Raw genomic sequence first — 23,742 nt, forward strand, 5'->3', positions numbered from 1 at the left:
CAAGATCATTAACAGTGCAAATAATTAGATGCTTCTCAGGAAGTGCTAGGACAACATTAGGTAACTGCTTGTTAAGATGTGTGCCAATTCTAGAATCTGGTAAGTGGCAACTATATCTTACAGTAGGACTTGCACTCAGATCTGCTAAGTCATCACCGTCTGTAAAGGTAATTTTCATCCCATTCCACCCACCCTCCAGACAAAGATAAGAATTATCATCCACAGCTAGAGTCAATTCTCTATCAAAGTGCACTGCACTGCCAGCAGCTGTGCTGCTTTTACCAATTCTGCAAGGTCTACATGCTTTTGTCTGTTTTTATCTACAAAACACAAGAGTTGAGACTGAAACCCATACTTCTTCCTATTTCACAACTTCAGGATTTTTGACAGACATCTCCTTTGACTGCAACTCTGTGACATCTACCTTCAAAATTTAATCTGCAAGGATTCCTATCTTATTCTTGCTGCTGAACTGCTAACCTCACACTTTCTCAGAAACATAAACGTAGGCATACAGCACAGCTCTAACATTAGCTATACTATTTGCTTCTTAAAAGCCCTAATATCTGATCCACTTCTGTATTAATTACCAAAACACTATCTATAATGTTAATTCTTGTCTTTGTACCTTATGTTTTACCCCATCCTAACCCAATCTCACCTTTACTAACATTCTACATCTCCAATGGGAAAACAGACATATTTTCTTCAACACTTATCTATAAAGTCTTAGCTACATTTAGAGCTCTATTCCCTTCTGAAATGACTATGACTAGGGAAAATTAAGTCTTTCCCTAGTTGTTCAACATCACTTCATTAACAACAACCCATATCTCAAAAGAACTAAGCCTCGCAAAAGTTCTTTCAAGATCTAGTCTTCATCTTCCCATATTTACCCAGGAGAGGGCTATGTAGTTTCTCAGGAATCAATACATTTTCTGTAAGTAAAAGAATTAAAAATTCCACCCTCTATTTGCTAGAGATCGTGTGGTATATTATTGAACATCTGAAATATCACATTATAACAAGCTATATGTATTTTAACAGCAGCTGTTGTAACGGATAAGTCTGGGAGTGGGGAAAAGCAGGTGCTTCAGCTTGTGTTTTAAAAGCACTTCTTTGCTTCTTTTTTTAAGGACATGTGACAGCATACCTTGCTTCAAAATATTTAACAACAGGGTACTGAATTATCTAAAGGGCAGTCACCAGTTATAGAGCAATTCACTACGTCTTTATTTGGTGTCCCAATTTCAGATTGTAAGGGGTTATAATTTTCTTATAAATACCCACATTATGATGTTCATCTTTAAAAGTTTTTCATAAAAACTCTGAATACCTAAGCATCTCCAAAAAAGTCTCTCTCACCATGTTTAGGACATGTCCAGGTCACAGGCTTATTTTTAAGTAATAAATTTTATTCAAATACATAAATCTTTCTCTTACCTACAGTATACCAACTTGCATCTGTTAATTTGTTGATAACTGCTTCCTGGTATGTTCCATCTGGATTCTTCACCTCCACAACAGTTCCTACCTAAAATAGAGAACTCACTTAGCACTGGAGACTTTCAGAAGCAGGCAATGAAATCAACACTTTTATGTTAGCTAACAGAGATAATTTCTTACTTATTCCATGTCAAATATAAAATGTTTTTCCAGTTTCACTTGAATATACTTGTATCCCTCAAACTTCTTTTTTCATTCCTTTAAAATAAGCCAACTAACTGAGCTGATTATTTCCTGCCAGCAGGTGGGGAACAAGAACCAATTTGAGTGATGTCATTCTCTTGTATAAGAGCTTTCCCATCAAATCCTCCTGCCGAGTTCTCTAAAGGAACAGTGACTAAAAATCAGTGCCAGCCATACTTCTCAGCTTTAAGGCAAAAAAAGAACAGAGGCTTGCACCAGCCCGTGCTGCATCCCCTTTAACTACAAAGAAAAAAGCTAACATGAAGAGTATACCTAACTTTGTAGCATTACCTTTTATGCTTTATGCTCCTATCTAGCCTGTGTAATAAGTTGAACCTTCTACATACCATATATGCACATTTATGTCAAATACTGGAAAGAAAAATGTTTTTCAAAGCATTAGCATGAGATAAACCAAATTTATTACCTTTAAGGGACCCTTTATGTGGTCATCTTGCACTTCCACTGTTGAAGAATCGTGCCTAAAGGTTACCTAAAAAATATAATTCAACTGACAATCACTTGATACAATTGAGCAGCATAAGCACATGCAAACGTCAATAGCCCTTCTCTTACTCTCATTTTACAGTTAATCACCATAATCATTCCACTTCTGAAAGCTTTTTTATTCATATATTTTAGAAAAATGAGGGGCTAATTTTTTAGTTATCAAAACTCCTAAAATATTTTTTATCTTTCACAATAGAACCATTATCTCTAAAGGAAATGACAGACAAGAATGTAACAAAATTGTCTAATGGCTCAAAATTATCTCTGCAGTTCTCTTAAATTATTTGAAGTTGTCTAGTATCACAGCAAGAAAGAAAGTTTCAAGACTTCTGAGTACAACTTTAAAGAAACACTTGTATTTCAATGCTTTGAAATCAAACAGTTTTAGCACCTTTATCTTTTGCTGATAAAAGTGCATTTTTCCCCTCATGGTTGAAAGACTCACACAAATACAGGACACTGCTGTCGACTAAACAAAATGAACAACTCAAATGAGCTCTCAGTTAATGTCAGTCTAGGCTACACGCAGAGTTAACTGGAAGAAAATGTAAAAACAGCAAACCTTTCAGTCTTTCAAAACAAAAGTAAATCCTTTAAAGACTTAAGGTGTTTTCCCTTGTCATTCCCATAAAGACACAAAGGCTGCTGTCTTTAATTCCACACACTCTCCTCAGAAGAAAAAATTGGTCTGGAAACTCAAATGCATGATTAAATTAACTGTACCAGGTGCTACAGACATTCACCATTCATTTCATTCACAATTTACTTGATTACATTGAAAGTCACAGGATCATCCTATCAATTACATCTGAAGTTTTATTTCCACTCCAGTTTTAAAATTATAGGAAACTGAGAAAATTCTGGAATTACATTTTATGTACCTATGTACATTTATTAACACACAAATGATGTTCTGATGGTCACCAAAACATACTCTCTTGGTATATTGAAGTTGAAGTATACGATGTTTTACTGAGTATTTGAAATAAGTTAGAATGTAACGTGAGATCCAGCTGGGTAACACTAGCTCTCAACTACAGCAATCCTACCTCAAAAGTCTGGACTTGTTTCACCCATGATCATGTTCTCACTGCTATTGAGAGCTTCACTGTAGTACACAGTAACAGCAAAATTTTCTTCAGAACCACAGTGTTCTCTTATCACCAACTCTCCTACACAGCCTTCTCAGTGAGGAGATTTTAAGGAGTTCTGCCAAGAACAGTACCTACAACCAGGACTGAGGACAATCTATCTTCACTGTCTGATTGGAAAACAAATGCACTAAAATGCTACACTGCCTTCCAGGTGCTACTTGAATGAAATAGTTATCTTGTCTATCTTCTGTCAGAACTACAGCAGCACATATAGCTGTGAGAGTATGTTCTTTTTAGACCTGTATATTTCACCTGCTGATGGCAAATACTTTCTGTCCCCCACACAGACAAAATCTTACCTTGTAACCAAAAGACAGACAAGGGATTCAGGCTAGGAATTAACTGAGCAAGGACTACTCTTGTGAACTTCCTGACAGATACAGGTTAATTCTCTCTGAGGGGGAATTTATCTAGAAAGCCAAAATTCAGTTAAGATGCAAAATAATCTGAAACCAAGAGTCACTAGTGGTTCATACGAAATATCCAGTACATCAATTCTGATTTAGAAACATCTGTTTCTATTTACTTTCTGTAGGTATCTTAAATGTATTTTGCAGCACAAAGGAACTCTATCCAAAACCATCAATCAGCCACAATGTACTCTGATGAAGGTACACAAAGCAAATTGCTATTGTGTATTCCAGAATGGTTTGTCTTTTTAAAGATGTCTTGGGGCTTTGACTCTGGGGAGAGTTTTGATACCAACAGATTTTGCTTTTTGATATATTCTTATGTGCTCAAAAAGTACTGGTTATTAACAGAAATATCCAAACTGCAAACTCAGTCTGACAATGCTGGCCTTTCTTGAAACTGAGAAAAATGATGTCAGTATTTGCTAGTTGTGGGTTTTAATTCTTACAGTATTTAGCAGTGTAGAACCTTTCTGTCTTAGGCAAAAGATTAAGACATTCAGCACATCATCAACTTGGTTAGACTCAGCTGGAATTTCTTTTCACCATCCTGAAATGACAGTCCTAGTAAGTCCTATTACAGCAGAAGCTTTACTTATTTCTGTTTAATAAGACTTACACAGAAAACAGTTTCTTCTGAAACTGCTATGCAGAGTGCTCAAATGCAACTGGTGGTGGATGATGCTGCTAATTGTTTTAGGAGACGCTGCCAAAACAAACTGGCTTAAATAAGTCTCTAAAAAAAGTGATAACAGATCTGATAAAGTAGACTAACACTCTTGTAACACCCAAAATCTTGCCCTTGAGTAAAATTTGTACTGCCTTTAGCACTTTTGAGAAGTCCAGGCAAGTCTGAAGTTCTACTGCTTTCCACGAGCAAGTGTGCAATGCTGTTATATGTAACTGTAGAATTCCGTATCACGTACAGAACTTGCCAAAGACTGCTAAACTGTGAAATACAGTACCCATTGGTACTGAATTTATTAGTACATAGCACCTGCATTAAATAACCTGAATGAGGTTATTAAATTATGCTGTGATGGAAAAGTTACTGTGCAGGTATCTCCTCAAAATATTCTAGGAAGCAGAATTCAACAAAAGGAGAAAGCACATAAAAGGAGACACAATTAAACATATTTTACTTGTCTGAAGATTGCAGTATTCTACATCAAAATAATTTTGTTGCCATCCTACTTTCTCAGCAGAATATCTAGTCATAAAACTTAAATGACTCTTTACACTGAAATTGACAGTATGAAGTTAACTGACGTTTCTTCTCCTCTAGTTCTAGAAGACTAAGGCATAAAATACATACTGGGGCCAAAAGAATCCCATTCAGCAAGTGAAAAAAATAATGCAGCAGATAATATACGAAAATTCCAGACAAAGCACAGCTGATTATGAGAATCTTTGTTAGAGCTAATACTGGGGAAAGTAAGCATGTGCCAGAAACAGCTAAACAGATTTTCAGAGAAAATCAGAGGGACACTCTTGAGTTTAAGGAATACACATTCTTGGTGGTGAAAAAACCATGTAAACAGATACTGTTACAGCACCTACATACAAAAATCTCAACCATAAATCACATTACTCTAGAGCAACAATACTGGGGGAGAACTGCTCTTAGTGATATAGTAACAAGGAACACACACACCCACACACACCCCTCTATATCCAGAAGGCATTGTACAAAATCTCCACAAACAATTGACAGAAAAATTCCATTTCACGTCAAGATCTTTCTGCAAACCTTGCCGTGACCAAATTCCAAGTGATAAACCCATAAGAAAATACTTAGCACTGAATAATAAATAGTCCCACATCTAAGGAAGTGGACTGAAAGTCCCCGAAAGAACTGAAATGAGTTAAGATTTCACTGATCTAGGCACAGCAAAATTCCAGTACTTAAATACTGATGCTTAACTGCTTAAATAGCAATACTTAATCACTTAAACCAAATGGTACTGTAAAGCATAGATCAGCTGATGCTATTCAAAGTTTTGACTAAGGAAATGGAGACCACTGATTTGCTCTTCTGGCAGATTTAGGACTAAAAACTTCTTGCTGTACTTAACATTACTGTCAAATAAGTAACAACAGACCTTCCCACCAGGGTTTATGGAGAGTGCCAGCTCTCTCCCTCAGACACACTATAGGCAAAAGTCAGCTACAGCATGAGGGCAGAATTAAAACAATCCACTTTAGTTTATAGTGTGCAACAGTCTTCAATAATAGGTTACTGCCACTCAGATTTCACAAATTTTTCACTTAAATTTACAGTAGATATAAGAAAAATATTCTGCCACTATAACTCTTGCAGAGCAACAATCTAATTTGTATTTTCTAGGTGGTTTTGACCTTTGCTCTGTAATGTTTCTGTGTGAGGTTAAGAGGCAAAGCAGAAAAATATTATCTCCTCCCAAATCAGAAGTTTTTAGGGCAACATTATCCCAACAGAAATATACAGCTATTTTTGCTGTACTGTTCTCTTTATTTCTAGAAATGATACTTTAAATTTTCAAGGAATATTAAAATTTATATCTTGCAATCCCTCTGCAGAATTTTTATTTGTCTTGCATGTGGCTTATATTGATTCAATCATTAACTAGTTATCATAAAGCTTAAGTGAGATCCCCTGCTTGCTATTCTGTAAGACTCAAGATGCCAAGTGTGTTTTTGGAAGGCAGAAGGGTTTCAGCTTATTCCCAAAGCATTACCATTTGCCACAGCTAAATGGCAGTGACCTGTATTCCTCAAGTAAAAGAAACCCTATTAAAGCCTACTTTGAGCAGTGTTAGCTATTTTCTGGTAATATTCTCCCATACATAAGCCTACATTAGTTACATTTTAATAATTTACTTTAAGGTCAGCCTATGGCATGAAGGTCAAAAACACATAGATGACAAAGTAGTGACAGGAACAGAACATGTTTATTTGTGTGGGAGTGGGGGAATCCCTCCCATTCCAACAATAATAAGCTTACTGTTATTTCAAAGATCATAATACCAGCCTCCAAGGACAGGACAACCTTTCAGCTGTTTCCTGAGACTAAGAAGAAGTTTCACATTGTGCCATTTTGAAACCAATCACTTTTTTACTCCTCCCCTCACAAAAAGTCTTTGCAGGAAAACCACATACCTTGACTTTGACAAGCCTTTTTGCTGTCTTGATCTTGGCTTCACAGAAGGCTCCTCTATACTTCGCACTCACATCAGTGCCTACTGTGAGATAGGGAGGCTCATCAATTGCCTGGAACAGAAAGGAAAACAGCTGCTTTTTATTTACTGACCACTGGCAATACAGTTACCATAGTCTCACCAATTTCTGTGGACAAAGTATTACAAAACAGCCAAATGAAACTTAAATTGACAACAGTAGAAACATGGAACACAACACTAAGGTAATACAATGAATAAAATTACAATCTCATAATATACAGATATAATCTCACAATATAAGATCATAAATACAATAAACTGATACCACAGCTACATACAAAAAGCACCATATAAGCTTCCAGCCTCTCTACCATCTGAAGACATAGCAAGTGATCAATTCTGCTGCAGTGGTGAAGGCCAACAAAGTGTTCTCCTTAAATTACCTAAGAGCTGATACATCACATGAAGACACTGGTGTTTATTTCCCTCAAATTATTAAGGTTCATTTTTCATTAGTAAATAAAACCACTCTGAACAGACTTTGCTCTTTCACTTTCTAATAAAGTAAATGATAAAGGTGCTCTCCTCATCAGGAGAGTAGCCAATGGGCAAGGTATATTAGGAGACTGACAGAGACTAAACATACAATGAAGGGTCCAAACAAAAGACAAGGTTTTGTGACATGAAACACAGGAATAGGTGACACCCAAACAGGGAAATAAGAAACATAAGAAAGAGAAGAGGTGGAAAATAAGAGAACATAGGTCAAATCAGTATCCTGAGTGAGATCACGAAGGCACAGTTCCTGCAAAAGAAGTCCACCTTCTCTCACAGAACCTCTCCTAAAACCATCTGGATGAGGAGATTCCAGATAACTGAACCACCTATGAAGTATCACTTCATAGACTCTAGGTCAGAAGAGGGAAGGCAGAGGGTGACACACAAGAGCAGAGGTTTGTTTTTAAGAGCTGTAAGCCTCCATGGAGACCCAGACAAGAGCAGAGCAAAGAGATTTAAACTCTTATCAAAGTCACACTATGTTTCTGTGCCCCTACAGATTCAAACACACCTTACAAGGGGCATCTCTGGCACATCCAGGTTCTCTGGAGGAAAAATATAGAGATAAGTCTTCACAGGCATCAGAGACTAATACTATTTGAGACTGAGGTGCTTGCACACAGCATCAGATAATTCCTACTAGCTGCTTCCAGTTCTGGTACATCAGAAGGCATGGAAGTGTGTACTTGAATGCTTCAATGCATCATTTTCCAGAAATTCAAGTTTTACAAAACTTGAAATTGAGAAACATTAGATGTTACAGGGTTTAATCTTTATTAATGATGTTTTTTACAGTGACTCTATTCCAGCCTCTCTCTCTCACTGGCAGGCAATAGAATATATTTCTGAATACTATGAAATCATTATCAATCTGCACTTTCTAAGATCATCAGAAGCATGAATGCACTAATGAACCCCTCACTCTCTCTCCCTGCATGTGTGGTACGTGACTACATGCAGAGTAGTAGGATATAATACGCTGGTGGTAGTATATCCATGAACACCTATCCTTTCCTAATCCAGGCTTACTAGCAATAAAACTCCACTGAGATTAACAAGGAATCTGTTAAGCGTGTTGGGATTCTGAAATTCATTCCTTCCTTGCTTGCCCAGCAGTACTTGCCTCTGAGGCAGGCTGCAATGCTTTTCTCTTGCTGCACTTGGATGGGTGCTGAAAGAGGGACTCGGTGATAAATTTGGTTTTGGTCACCACTCTCACTGAAGTGAACCAAGAACTGGCTGTTTCACAAAATATGAATCTGAGCAGAGGAAAGATGCAATGTATTCTCTTGGAAAGACAGTAAAGCTCCAAAATGGAAGCATCCCTCCTGCTCCACTGCACTCTTAGTGAAGAAACTCATTCACCACTACAGGGATGATAGCATTTCATGGCAGTTCATCTTCCAAAATTAAAAGGAATTGTGGAGTGCTGAGTAACAAGAGAGAAAGATTCCAGATGGGTCCACACAGATGCACACAGCTACAATTTTCCTATAAACAAAGCTTAAAAAGCTGTTTGTGTGTCAGTCTACACTTCCCTACACAGACAAAAGAATTATCACAAAGACCAATCCACTATATCAAGGTGAACTTACAGAAAAATATAGAACACTTTTTCTTCACTGCTATTGACACTAACTAAAACAAAAAATTTTGAGCACCAAGATAATCTGAAGCTCTACTCTTTGAAAAATTTATGGCATAAGAACAGGCAAGTCAACAACCAACCTTTAAGCAGGACTTAAAATTCTTATATAGATCATAATTACCAGTATTGTGATTACTTTATCACTACCCTAACTTATTCTTAACCTCTTCCAGAAAGAATATTCTTTAAAAAAAAAAAAAAAATCTGTAAGAACTTCAGTTACTAACACACAAGTTAATTTCAATCTCCAGCATAAATCCTTTGAAATTACTCTGATTCCTTTCACTGGAATTAGTTAGTATTTACTACTGTAAAGAACTTCAAAGAATAGTAAACATATGGACTATTTGATTACCAGTGTAGGTATGTTTACTAGAAACAGTATTTTGAAACACTAGAGACTAGCTTTTGAGGAAAAATATGATGAAATTAATTTATTTAACTACCACTATAAATCATTATACACTTTAAAACAGTATCTAAATTCTTCACTGGATATGTACTGCATTTTTTCCTGCAACTTCATTACTCCATCGAAAGACAAATTACATGGGCTTTCACCCCTCCCAAATCACTTAACTGAAATTTCCAAGTTACTTCTTTCATTGTGACAGAGAAACAGCTGAAAGTGGCAAGTTAAAATAATTAGCAGAATGTGAAGCAACATAGCGAATGCAAACTAGAAAAATAAAAGTAATGATCAGAGTCTGGCATTAATTTCAGATAATTGTTACCATGACTTTGTCATTCTCACCAACTCTGAGTCACCTGTTTTCAAGCAGGTTTTATTCAATTCCACCAACATTAGAGAGATTAAAAATTAGTATACAGCTATTTTTACCTTTCTGTTATCCCTTCCCTGCTTTGTGCTTACGTCATTTATTAGATGTCCTTATGTTCAGACAATGTATCTCTGCCTATTTAATTTTGACATGTTTTACCAGGATTTGTTTTTACTTTTTTTTTTTTAGGATTTTTAGAACAAGTTTCCAGAAAAGGAAAAAAAAAAAAAAAAGACAGTATGCTAAAATGCTGCTAGAATTTGATAGTTCAGCGATCTTGGAAAAGGTATTGCAAGCATTCTGAAAACATCTTAACAAGAACCACTGCAGTGGAATTCAAAGGGAAGGGGGACTATAGGGACTGTCCTATAATACAGGAAGTTCTGGGCTTCCTAAAATTCTTGAAGGCCTATTCAAACAAAACTGTACTAGTCTCATATATTGCTGTCTCAGCCTTTATTTTAAAAGATAATGTGAATTGGCATTTAAATTTTATATGTGAACATAACCACCTGCACTTTATAATTTAAAGATAAGAATAATTGTTTCAGGAGCATATCACAATCAATCAGTAAACTTCTGTCAACAGCAAAACTGACAAGTATGCCCAGCACACGCCATCATTCATGTATAATGAGATCATGAACTTCTTCTATTCAGAGCAGCTTCAATACACACCCCAGGATATCCTGTCAGTGTTTCTACGTCTCTACATGTAGTCTTTCAAAAATCTCAGAGTTCTCACTAGAAGCAGAAAAGTGAAGCTGATGGAAGAATCTCGGCTCGTTAGTTTGGTCGTTTTACTACTGCCAAAAGACTGGCATTAAAGATCTTCATGCAGACCACTCACCCAGCAGGGGGTTCCAAGAGGAATCAGGATTTGGTCTGCATGAATGACCGAGGCCAGGCTCCCGAAGGGGAGCCGGCTCTGCGGGGTGACACCGGGATCCGATCATCCGTCCGCACCTGGCTACCAGGGGAGGGCCGGAGCCGCGGCCGCAGCCAGGCGGGGGCTACGGAAGGGCTGTTTAGGGACGAGATGGGGATGAGCCCTTCCCCAGCATCCGCTGCAGGGGGTGCTGAGCGCTACCAGGGCGGTTCGGGCAGCGCCCCGCGGAGCTTCGGCAAGGCCGCCGGAGGAAGACGGCGCCCGGGTGACTCGTTCCGCTCATTCGGGTGGGCAGCCGAGCACCGGCGATGCTCCGGGGAGCTGCCGCTTTAAGGGGAGGGGCCGGAGCCGGGAAGCTGCCAGAAGTTTCTGGCTGCCCGAGCCAGCCCCGAGCGCAGCCGCCCGCCCTCGCCCTCTCCGCGAAGGCGCCCACGGCTCCAGCAGATTAAGCGCGGATTGCCGTAAACTAAATTTGTCCCCTTAAGGCGATTGCCGGGTTAATCTGCACGCAGGGCTTCCCGGGAGCCTGCCGCTGCTGGAGTCGGGCACGGAGCACCGGCAGTGCCAACTCCCGGGATCCGGCCGGGAAAACGTGCGAGCGCTGCCCGCGGCCCTGCAGCGCAGCTCCTCCGGAACACCGCTGGAATGCGCCTGGTGTTGAATATCCGAAATCATTGGCCAAATTACTATAAAAAATAAGTTCCGGCGCTCTCTTGGGTGAGCAAGAAGGGATAAAAAGAAAAGCACTTCCTGCAGTTTTGCACTTTGCATTAGGAAAGCCAAACTAATGGACAACCGCCGTGCTACTACTAGCACTTTATTTTGTTTTATTAATGAGAGTAGGATGAATAGTTTTCTCTGCTATCTCAATTCACAACTGCTGTGTGCGCAGAGCAGTTGCAGCACAGGCTGCCGCTGCTGAAAAGCTGGTTTACCACGTAAATAAGAAGCAGTCTCTAGGTGACCAGTCAGCAATTTCCACCAATTCAGTTGGCGGAATTTTCTTTGGCAGGAAAAGCAGGCTGCTGGAAAGGGTTCTACTCCAGCCTTCATGCTGATTATACCTGCAAGGATTGATAAATGGCTAGATGCCCACATCATAAAACAACCTGCACGTCTTCTGAATTTGGATATTTACATCGGTACTAATAGTTCTGGTCTTGCGTGTATGAGGGAGAAAACACACAGAACACCTCTCCTGGGCACTGTGGAATACACATTTTAACACTGCAATCTAAAATCACACTTTTACACACATTTTAAAGCTGTAAAGAAGTTGGTTTTCCAGCATTTGTTTTTTTACACACATTCTTTTTTCCATCTACGTGGGATGAAATCATCCTCACATCCCATTTTTCAACTGTGCTGTATTACTACATTCAAATTCCTTTGTAAAGTCTGTCATGCCATACAGCAACTGATAAAATTGCTTTACATTGTGCTTTGCCCATAAGCACATCTAATACGGCGTGTGTGAATGTATTATTTCTGTGTACTAATCTGTATTCTTCTGTACCGTGCACAGGATGTTCCAAGTAAACCACATGAAAACAAGATTAAGTATTCAATCTAGAAACATAGCAGACATGGTTACTAGGAAGGCCTGCAGGACTGCTTTTGGAGTAATACACAGAAAAAAATACCTTCCCTCAGTCTTTCATGTATATGAAAAGTCTGAAGAGCCGAGATTTTAGTTTGCATTAAACATTGAAAATTCAGCATTTATCTACTCTACAAGACTCTTGAGTCAAGAAACTAGTGATACATTTTTTACAAGCAAAAACTACCTCAGCTATCCCACAATTAGTGAAAAGAAAGGATTGGTTTTGAAAAGTAAAGATTTGTTAAATTTTAATAACCAAGGTTCAGGGAAATCTTTTTAAAGATTCAAGACCTTCTCCCCCTGACCCCACCTGGCATCCAAATTATTACTGAGTTTCAAAAAGAAACATCATAAGGCTCAAAATCAGATTTCTTTTCTCATCCATAGTAAGCATGAGGACAAGTGGCAAAACATTTTTCCTACTGCCTATGGTATTTTGAAGTTATTTTTCCAAGGGAAGGGCTTTCTCATGGTTTGCCTATAGTCCATCATTTAAGATGGAAACACCCTTTACAAGTGGAATCATTACACACATGCTTGATTATTGATCTACAGTCATCCCAGTCCCATAATTTAGTAGGAAAACCCACAAATAATACTCCACTACTTCAATCCAAAACCAACCATATCTTAAAGTCTTCTAAAGAGCAAAAATTTCACATAGCTGAAACCTTAAATTCCCTTTCCATCCTGCAGAATTAGCAACCACCTCAAAGTCATTCAATAGGCTTTCAGAAACTTTTGGGACAATAAAGGCTTAAAAAGAGTAAATTTTTAAAAAACAGTATTTTATTTTTTTTAACAAGAGTAAATTCAGCATCTAGACAAGTTCTGAAAAAACTTCCATGAACACAGGTGAAAAAAAAACAAACCACAAAACATAATAAAATTTCCTCCCCAAATAATAATGCATTTAACTTATAGATTATTACCTTAAATAGTCTCAAACTGCAGTAAGTTCCACCCAACAGCAGAGATCCACCTACACACTGCAGAATCAATCTTTTAATAAGCAAAATCACAGTGTAATTAGGAGTGCAAGATTTTGCTTACAGCTCAACCTGCTGTAGAGTTCAGAAGATGTTCAACTTTATAGTAATAGCAGACATCTTCAGGAAAAACTATTATTATAACACTTCTAATATACTCAATTTTGCAGATAATATCTTTATAGTTGATTTCAAATATATTCCTCATGTATTTTCAGAGCAACAAAGCTAGGAAACTTCTAAAACCTTTCTATAAACTGTATCACCAAGGCACGCAATTCCTCAAAGGCAAATGAAGTACCTGAAAAAAAGGCTGAAACCCAGAAAATAAAAAATTCCTTTTAAAGGAGTAAATCCACTGGCGCATCATCTACCTTCCAGAAATGAGAACACCACAACAGGAAGCAGGAGGAATTTTTCTGAAACTTGCAAACTACAAAACAGAATAAAAGGCAGTGATGTTTTCCACATGAAAAGGCTATTACATGAAAGCCCAAGAGTAAGAGTGTGCTTTGAGCAAATTTTCTTCTGGCTGAAAAATCAGATTTTTACTTGCTTTTTGGTTTTGTTACTGTTGTACATTTTATAGAAAGGCAGAACTATTGATTTTGAAATTCAGGAAGGAAAATTGTTCAATTTTATCAACATTTCTCCATAAATCAAAACTATGGTAGGAAACATCCTGACCAAACCAAACATTTACAAGTTATACAGGGGGGAGGGGAGTTATTGTAATGAAACCTCCTTCCAGTTTCAATTTAAAACCTACAGGAAGTTTCAAGTAACACCTCACCAATCTTGTAAGCAAACATTATACAGCACATAACTGTGGCAAAATGTCATTGTTTATCCCCTCAACGAAGCTGGAAGTTACCAGAGCTTAGTGCACTGATGTCTGGAAGCATTAAAACAACTTCTGACAGCTTTAGCCGTCCCTACAGGTGCAAAGCGGATATATTCTTTATTTCAAATTATTCAGTTAGATCAGTCCAGTGCCAAGCTTATTTAAAGTTCTTAAAGACTTGAAAGGGTTCAAAAGCTGATTTTCCTCTCCAAATGAAAGTGAGCTGTGGAAAGGATTTACAGGTTCTAAGATCCTGAAGGACCAAAAGATCCAAAACAAGAAATTCAATTCAGTAATCACAACTAGCACTTCTCTTATTTATTATATCTGTATCAAATGCAGAATGGATGTTCATCATTTTTACTTACCCATATGAAGTTGATGTTTTATGGAACTAATTAATTTTCTTTTTGGAACTTAAAGTTGATAATAAAAATATTTAAACTGTACTAAGAAAATGAGAAGTAATAATTTAAAGATTTTAAAAGTTAGTCTATCGTAATCATTGCCAAAGAGCAATTCAATTCTCTGTCCAGAAATTTACTGAGTAGTGTAACTTCCAAACATCTAAACTGTAATAACCTCATTTCCTATTCAAAATAGCAAATCCAGAAAGGTGACTATGCTTTAAAAAATTACAGCATTTAGGTATTTTTTCCCCTACCATACTGAGTAAAACCCACTGAATTCTGATTTTGTTCCTAATTTGGTCACAGACTTGCTGCACCATAATGTGGCCCAGCAGGCTTGTACCAACTTTCAAGTCTGTAGAATGGGTGTAATGCACACCTTACTCAAAGGCAAGTAAGTATTTGATGTTTCTCTATAGCACTTCCAGACCTAAGAAGGGAAATCTGTATATCTATCAGTATAGCATATCACTATATAAAATCACTTTATTTAATAAAAACACTCCAGAACTGCTGATCAAGCTCTCTAAAAATAAAGCAAATGCTTTACAATTCCTTCTGTAGGTCTCTTGTTCTGTATTGCTAGAAGACTACATTAAAAAAAGATATTTTGAATGCCTACTCCTGCTGTTTATCCCCCTAAATAGAAAATCTTTCTGGAAGTCAATTATTGCCATAGCTACCAGATTGCATTTTTTTCCCGGTAAGGTTTAGCTAAATATTCAAACTATTTAACATTATACCTTAGTACTGTAGAATGGTACAACTTCATTAATTTTGGCCAGACTCTTTTGTACATTTCAAGACTGAACTCTGTTTAAACATAAATACAGATAAAAAAAGTAACAATTAATTTGAAATAAGGAGCTTCTCAATAAAGGCTTTTAATCAGAAATATTTTAAAGAATCCTTTCACATTTCCTGTGTTCTGTTGAAGAACCAAAACTCATTCTAGTATGGAGAAATATAAATCGAAAAAAGAAAGCAATCAATAAAGTGTTTGTTCTTAGATGGTAAAATAATTCAGCAAAAAGTATGTTCTCAATTCCTGTTTAGCACTTTAACTAAGTTAAATTCAATTTTTACACTGATAAACACCTTTTTGCCAACTAAAAGCTTCAGATATTGCTTAGAAGCATTATCTAAATTATTTGCTCTAGAAACCTTGCTTCATTTTAAAAGATGTGCCATGGTTCTGTCTAGAGATATTGCTATGAAAAACTTGGGATGTTTCAAAGCACCGAAAAGAATGATATACTAATGATATGCTTACTTTCCGAACGGATTGGAACAAAGATCATTTGATAGTTTAATCAAACAAACCAGTCCAGGCTGTTCCTGAGCAAAATGATGATGTGACTATGTAAAGTCTGAAAAAACAACAGTCGGTGAAATCTCAAGAGAAAAAAAAAACCCAAACAAACCTATTTTTTAAAGGATTTGATAATTCTTGGGCATTACTTCTATTTCCAGTCAAAGACAATTTAATGATTGTTTTCTTTTTAAGAAGTTAGTTGCACAGTAAATTCAGTATAACAATATACAGAACAGGAAACAATTCTATGTATGTGAAATGGCTTTTCTGTATTCTAGATAACTGATAATACTGGCATTTTAGTTGAAAGAAAAATATAACAGTATTTTTAGATAGTAAAACTGATAGCAAGAGCAAGAACAGTGAACAGATACTCAAATCAGATAATTACATCAAAATGTTGGGGTTTTTTCCACTGAAATTATATTATCATATAAGCATCATATTAAGATTTTGTTTATTATTTTAAAAACTATTTTCTATTGTGTAAAACTTAAGAAGCAAATTAATGCTAAATTGAAAAACTGAACCTTAAAAAAGCCACCACCAGAACTCGAAACCAACATCCAAAAAACCCCCAACCATAAATCATGACTCCTTTTTCTGCTGATACAAAATAAAATGTCATGCCTTGGTTTACTTCCATTCTTTGTACACTTTCTAAACTGACTATGAGGAAGGAAAAGAGGGGAGGAGTTATTTTTGTTCCTACATTAAAACAGAAAGGGAAAGCTGAAGGAATGACATACAATTCAAAATCCCCAAGCAGAATGAGATTTCTGCAACACTGACCCATGTCAATTCACTAAACACAGCCATGATTTATTAGTCTGACAAAGTTTGAATATGTACTGATAAACTTGTATCCCAAAATTCTAAGCATTTAAGATAATATTTTGTGTATTTGTATAAAATCATAACTGTATCTGATTTGTAATTTAATATACTTTTTAGAATACCACAATAAAACTTTAACAGAATAACATATTAAATCACATCATTAGACTGGTAAAATATTAAAGTGTAGCATTTGAATTTGTTTTTCACCATTGTTGCTACCTAGAAGAATGATGGGGGAGTACACAAAAGTAATGCCAAACCTACACACAACTGTAAAACATACAAAACAAAAAATGTAAATACAAAACGAAGTGAAAAAAGAAAATCTTCTTATTGAGAATCAATCCTTCCTCAAAACACATTATTTAGTAAGTTAAGCACAACCAATCTGCACATGAAGGCTATGCACAAATCCAAGCATTCAAGAACTAAGAACTTGTACAGTGTGGTCCGGAGACAAAATGAATTTGTAGCAATAAACCAACTGTACACAAGAGTGTACCAAAAGCATGGTAGTATAAAATGTCTAATGTCATAGAGCAACACAAATTTTAGACAAGAGAGTGGATTTTACATCTGCCATGCTCCCTCCATTTCTGTGTAGTAATTCAGTGGTAAAACTGCTGGTCAGGGACATGACACTTAGAAAAGAACTAAGAAAATTAGTTTAGAAATCACCTACAAAGAGACTGAAATAACTTAATCGAACCACTTTATCAAATATTAAATTACAATGGATGAGATTCCTGGGAAAAACAAACAAAAACTTAATTACACAGAAAAGGTTATCAAGGTCGCTCTTCTCAGCAGGATCATTTTAAATGTATTATTCCTAACAGGTGTCTGTAATACCTGTTCTTACATTTAGGAGTCAATATCCCACACGCTGCAGTGCTTACAGGCTTTCCTATAACATCTCATCTAAACACCCCATGCTACTTTTATTACTTGTCTTATCAATATTGCAAATGGAAACAAGTGTACTTCTGTTTTGGAGCTTTCAAGAGATGCAACTTCTTAGAGTAATCCTATTTCTAAAACAAAAAAAAACAACTTATGGTGTAAACTTTATCTGTAGGTAAATATATATATATATATGTGTGTGTATATATATATATTTATAGACCCTGTATTTTGAACTGTCCCTCTGGAGTTCATTTTAATTACCTCATCTATTTCTCCTAGCTGGTGCCTAAAATTGGACAGAGGTACGGCCTAGTTAATTGCAAGAGAAGCAAATATAATTTCACAGAATTTTCAAGTAATACTTTAACATTCCAGTATGGCATTTGCCTTTTTGGCAGAAGTATGACATTGCCTCATGTTCCATTTATTTTTTGGCTATTTTTCCGAGAACTGCCCCCTCAGGAGGCAGGGATAGCATGCAGCAGGTTCCATTTTCAAAGGCAGTGAACTACTTAATGTGGCACATAGCACACCATGAAACTCTGGCAAGTGTTGATGGCTCCCCAGCGCAGCCTGTCTTCAGCCCCAGACGCTAAAACCTTAGATGAGAAGGCAGCAAAATTCTCGATTCAAAGTGCTGGGAGTCTTGACTCACTGAATAAAGCACCAGCCTCACTCCTCCAGAGGATCTGGACTACCACAAATCCAAGACACGAAGCGCGTTAGAGGAAATGAGATAGCTGAACAAGTCATGAGTGCTTACAGATACATTCTGAGCCAACCATCCACCATAATCTACCCTACTTTACAAAGCACCATTACCAAATTCTTTCTGCCCAGTGGACAGAGCACCCAGTGCCACATGCCCACGTTTATGATACAAAGGAGACTTCCAGAGTGCCATCACTCGCACTGAGAAGTATCAAGAACACCCACAGGTTAGCTGGAGTCCTTCACTGGATTTGGCCTATAGTGTCAGACTCAAGTGCTCTTTCATTGCAAAGGAAAAAAGCATTGCAGGGATCTTTTATCTTACAGTCTAGGGCATTAAAAATCCCACAGCTTCAGTATGAACAGAATTTTTAGGTTTAAAAAAAGGATGTTAATAAGCTGTGTAAGTAGTTGCTTGAAGAGATCATAAGATCGATTAAAATACTCCATCACGTCAAACCTTTAAATCAACAGTCTTGCTAAATACACATTAAAAGGATGATCAAGCAGCTTTTGAGGTAGCAGTTCAAACTAAGCCTAATATGGCTATAGGTATTCACAGTCAAATTCTGAATCAACAAGGAACTCCCACAGTTAAAACAAAATATTTTGATAAAAGGCAGCTACAGAACATGAAGTCTTCTAAACAATCACCTGTGCTTTTCAAGATTCTGTGAATTGCCCCATATACAAAACAGCCTATCAAAGTAATCAGAAAAATCACTCAGTCAAAGAATTACCAGCTTTACCACTTCTGATTTGTGCTGATGTATGTCAAAACTCATTTTGCCACCCCCAGGCACTTGTGCGATGTCTCAGACAGACAGGAAGTATGCACATGGTTTCATCTCTGGTTAGAGCTCAACTTACCATAATACTAATTTTAAAAATACTCTGTACACAACTCCACTCAGCAACAATCTGTTCACTTCTTTCGTTTTAAAAGCTCAACTGTTGCAGTCTGTCCCCACTTCCTCTCAACAAATTATGTAGGCCAAAGCTGGCTGCCTTGCCTTACACTTATTCATTGCTCTAAAATCCTGCAATCTTGTGGCTATTATGGCTGTAGGGTTTTTAGCCTTGGAGACATCCCATTAAAATGGATTAGAATTTCATAATGCATTTTTCTTAGTGCTTACAAAAAAACTGGTAACGTAGCTTGTATTTAATACAGTTGCTTATTAGATTTCTGAAATGGTAATAGTCATAATGCTTTATCTTTGCAAAGAAACAAATGGAATAGGCCCTTTAGTTAAATTCAGGAGGGGAAGAAGAAAAATGGGGACTACTAGAAGAAAAACACCCAAATTTTAAGCGAGAAATTACTAACAGTTTCTACTGTTTTTCAACCAAAATATACAGCTACCTGTACAAGACTCAAAACATTCATGTTTTGTGTAGAATTACAAGCTGACAAGTGGCAAGAAGCAAAATAGCCTGATTGCTACAGAACTCACAGGAAACTTCTGAAAATATAAGTGCTTTAAAAACTAACTGGTGCAAAAGTATATAGCTTCTTTATGGTAGAAATCTAATCAAACAGAACTGTTCTAAATGCAAGTCACAGTCATTTATTTGTTTTTTCCTGGTTCTTTTGAATAATCATCAGGATGGAGTTTTGATCATTATGCAAAGTTAGAAAATCAGCCTAGCAAAAAAGGTTAAACCTATTTACTCCTCTGAGAAAGCCAGGAATGCCAAGATAAATATTCTAAAATCTCTGTCTACCTGCAGAAAACAACAACAACAACAAAAGTAGTGATGAAAAATAAATTCAATAAAATGGGTTTAAGTAATCAAAGTTGGTGACACATACTACCTACTGCCAACAGTTCTTAATTTCTGAAACTAGGAAAGGTGGGGGGGTAGATGTGTACTGCTAGATGCTCACCAGCAGTTAAAACAGATGGTGTGTTCTTTCATACTTCTTTTGTGAGTTAAATTAACAACTCACAAGTGTAAAAGAGGAAAGCCTGGGCCCTCCAAACTCAAATCCACATGAATGACGATGCTGCTCCCTTGTGCATCCTTCCTTTTGCATCTGTTCTGATACACCTTTGATTAACAGCTAAAGTGCTTCAAAACTCACCAATTCACTTGTTCCTGTTACTTTTTCTAAACTGCTACTCTTTCACTTTAGTTGTATCATTTCACTGGAAGATCAGACAGCGGAGTTAACAAAGTAGGAGTGGATAAATCAATGGGTAAATTGGCAGCCTGCCTCAAACGACAAGATGAGGTAGTACTCCACAATAATTTAGAACTTTTAAGGTTCTTGCAGAAAAAACCCACAGAAAATTTAAAACTTAGAAAATAATCCTCTTCTTTTCCCATGGGTGTTTGAAAGCATTTTCTACATTTACCTTTTTATTGCACACTCTAGCTCCTAATTTATTTTTTTTTTCTGAATTCCCAACATTGAATGTACAAGGCCCTTAGCTGGATGGGAAAGATGACATTTACCATGCTACTTTTTTTTTTTTTTTTTTCCTTTAATAACTTGACAGTCAAGCTGCCTCTTCTTCAAATGATCTGGGTGTCAAACAAACAGCTTTTGGTCAAACATCTCCACTAAAACGCTAAAGTGGCTTTAAACTGGAGTATATGCAAGGTCAAATACAAATTTGCATTCAAATGTACTTGGATAGCACTCGAAAAAACAGTTTTTATTAAGTTTTATATCCAGCACACATTATGTGCAAACAAAGCAGGTATTAGTGATTCAAGTCACTAGGAATGCTCCAAGTTTTGATTTTTATAGAAAACTAACAAAGTACCATTAGATGACAGAACAAAACAATATTTAATTAATCTGTTTTTGTAAAATAAGAAGTCCAATTGTAAACTGAGAACTAACTTCAAGATTAACTTCAAAAATTTCAGAATTTACCACAAAATAGGCACTTCGCTTAATTCAATTTATAAATGGGATCAGTCCTGTCAAAAATCACTGCTTGGTTTGACTTTCCTGAGAAATGCAATATTTAATATGATTGGACTACAGATAACTTGTACTGCAATGATGATCCAGTGCTGAGGCAGTCTTTAAAAGTCCAAGGAGGAGAGATCCAGAGTAGAACAAGAAAATTAACCAGAGCCATACACCTGAACAAGCATGATTGCTCACAAGTCACTGCCTTGCAGAGGGTAACCCCATTAGGTTTAACAGCAAATAACAGACACTAAAGCACACTTGAATCCAGAAAACCTGTTTCAGGTTGCACCACACTGGCAAAGAGATCAAAATATGAGAAAATATTATTTCAGTCCTCTCATGGTCCTGCACAAATTTAACACAGGGATCCCTTTAGCACTGTTTGAAACACTACATGTACCCAGAAACACTGCAGTTAGAGGAATATGAATGAATATGCAGACTTTCTCCCCCTTCACAGAGCCTGACACTGCAATTAAAAACATCAACTGAAGGAAGGTTCAATAGCAACACAAAGATAATTTCATTAGATTAGACCGATGGCATCTAGTTTCTTCAGATAAATTCAGACTTGGTGGAGATACAGTCATCTAAGTCTCCACTTCAGACCATATTAAATTAATAGCATGTAGCACCTTACCTACAGAAAAGACTCCTGTTCTCTCTACCAATTTGCCTTTTGCTTTTCTCCTGGCTTTTCCAAACAGGTAGTTTTCATCTCAGACAAAGTGCAAGGCTCAGATTCACTAAGATATAAACTCAAGTAACAGAACCTGAAGATGCACTTTAGAAGAGGCAAACCAGGCTCTCCTCTGCTTCCCAGTGACTTTCTCTGAAAAAATATCCTCAAATTTCTCCACTGGCTTCAGGAGATTTAGCATGCACAGACCAACGGTCTTGTCTTCCTTTTTAGGTCAGTCCCTTTTAAGACTCTCATTTTGCAAACTAGCCAAACTAAAAATACTTCTCACTTGTTTTGGGTTTTGACAATGCTTGACTTCAACTAGATACACACCAATCCCTACACCTTTCCTTAGGTTAGCGTTAAGCGAATCCTTCTTTGGAACATTTTGACAGATCTCCACTCCTGGTCTAAACTGGCCATTCACTCCTCACCAGTAACCTGCTATGCTATTCTTGAGTCTCCAAGGCAAACAATACACAAAAGCTAACAAAACACATCTCAATTGGATAACACAACTAATGCACCAAGAGTGGAGTATTTTTGGCTTAAAAATAGCAAGCCCTCATATTTGGCTTTCCTGGAATTCCCTATGCCACAATTATGCATTTGAAACATCTAATAGAATATAATTGTAATGAAATTCAAAGGCAAGCTAGCCAACAAATGGAACCTTTTAAAGAACTGTATGTAATTTCTAGCTATTAAAATATATACATATGTGTTCATGTGTGTATATAAATAAGTGTAAACTTGACCATTATTACCCTTTACAGGTATATATCTATCCCGGTCTCTTTGACAATAGACTCTAGATTATTTTTCAGTGTCCTGATGATAAACCTTTCCTTTATTTTTTTTTCCTCCTTTTACATTTATCAAATATTCATTTTTCTCTCCATGTTTCCTGTGAAGAAAATTCTACTCCCTAATAAAAAAATGTTTTACATTACATTAGCTAAGATACAAATAGCATACAATAATTACATGCATGCAAAGTATCAATAGTGCTTCAGCATTAGTCCATGCAGAAGCTCTATTTTCTAACATCCAGAGTATAGTCTTACAATCTTTGAACTGCCATTAAATTATATTGCAATATAAATATCTATGTCCATACTATCTTTCTTTTATGGAAACATGGAGATCTGTTTTTATAGAAAGATATTACACATCTCAAAACAGTAAAAAAACTCTTCAGCTTCCTCTCCCAGTAAAAAAGAAAAGGAAAAAACCCTCTCAGAAAAATTTAAAGCAACTACAACTATTGCATGTGCAATGAAAAAGGTGACTATATATATGGAAATAAATAGAATTACATAAGAAGAATTGCATTAGCCAAAGCTTTTCAATGTTCTGATTTCCCCCTAAAATTCTAATGAAGCTATAGGTCCCTAAATAACGAACAGGACTATTAACAACAAGATTGCTTAATTGTATCTTCAAATCTCCTTAGAAACAGGCTACAGAACCCATGGCACTACATTAAAGACAATGAGAGACAAGACACAAATAAGGTTAAAGAGAAGTGAAGTATTAGCAGTACTATACACACACTTGCACTATGTAGAAGCAGCCAAGCAGCACAAAAACCAATTAAAATTAGGTTTGGTCTGCCACTACAATAAAATAGTTGGTTAAGAGTACCGATAGCTTCCAGTCAGAAACAGCAGATTGGTTAAGATTTTAGCAACAATTATCTGGGTATG

General features: G+C 36.6%; 1 protein-coding gene across 4 annotated transcripts in view; it reads right to left on the reverse strand.

The window, feature by feature from the left end:
* Positions 1–23,742, reverse strand: part of ARID4B (AT-rich interaction domain 4B) — an 88,220-nt gene that overhangs the window by 50,955 nt on the left and 13,523 nt on the right. For all 4 annotated transcript variants that reach the window (XM_033512665.1, XM_033512662.1, XM_015621614.3 and 1 more), the window contains exons 3-5: positions 6,902–7,012; positions 2,117–2,182; positions 1,444–1,534 (exon numbers count right to left, since the gene is read on the reverse strand). In XM_033512665.1, the coding sequence (XP_033368556.1) occupies positions 1,444–1,534; positions 2,117–2,182; positions 6,902–7,012 (268 nt within the window). The remainder of the gene's footprint in view (positions 1–1,443; positions 1,535–2,116; positions 2,183–6,901; positions 7,013–23,742) is intronic.

Source organism: Parus major, chromosome 3 (assembly GCF_001522545.3).
Source record: "Parus major isolate Abel chromosome 3, Parus_major1.1, whole genome shotgun sequence".
NCBI lineage: Eukaryota > Metazoa > Chordata > Aves > Passeriformes > Paridae > Parus > Parus major.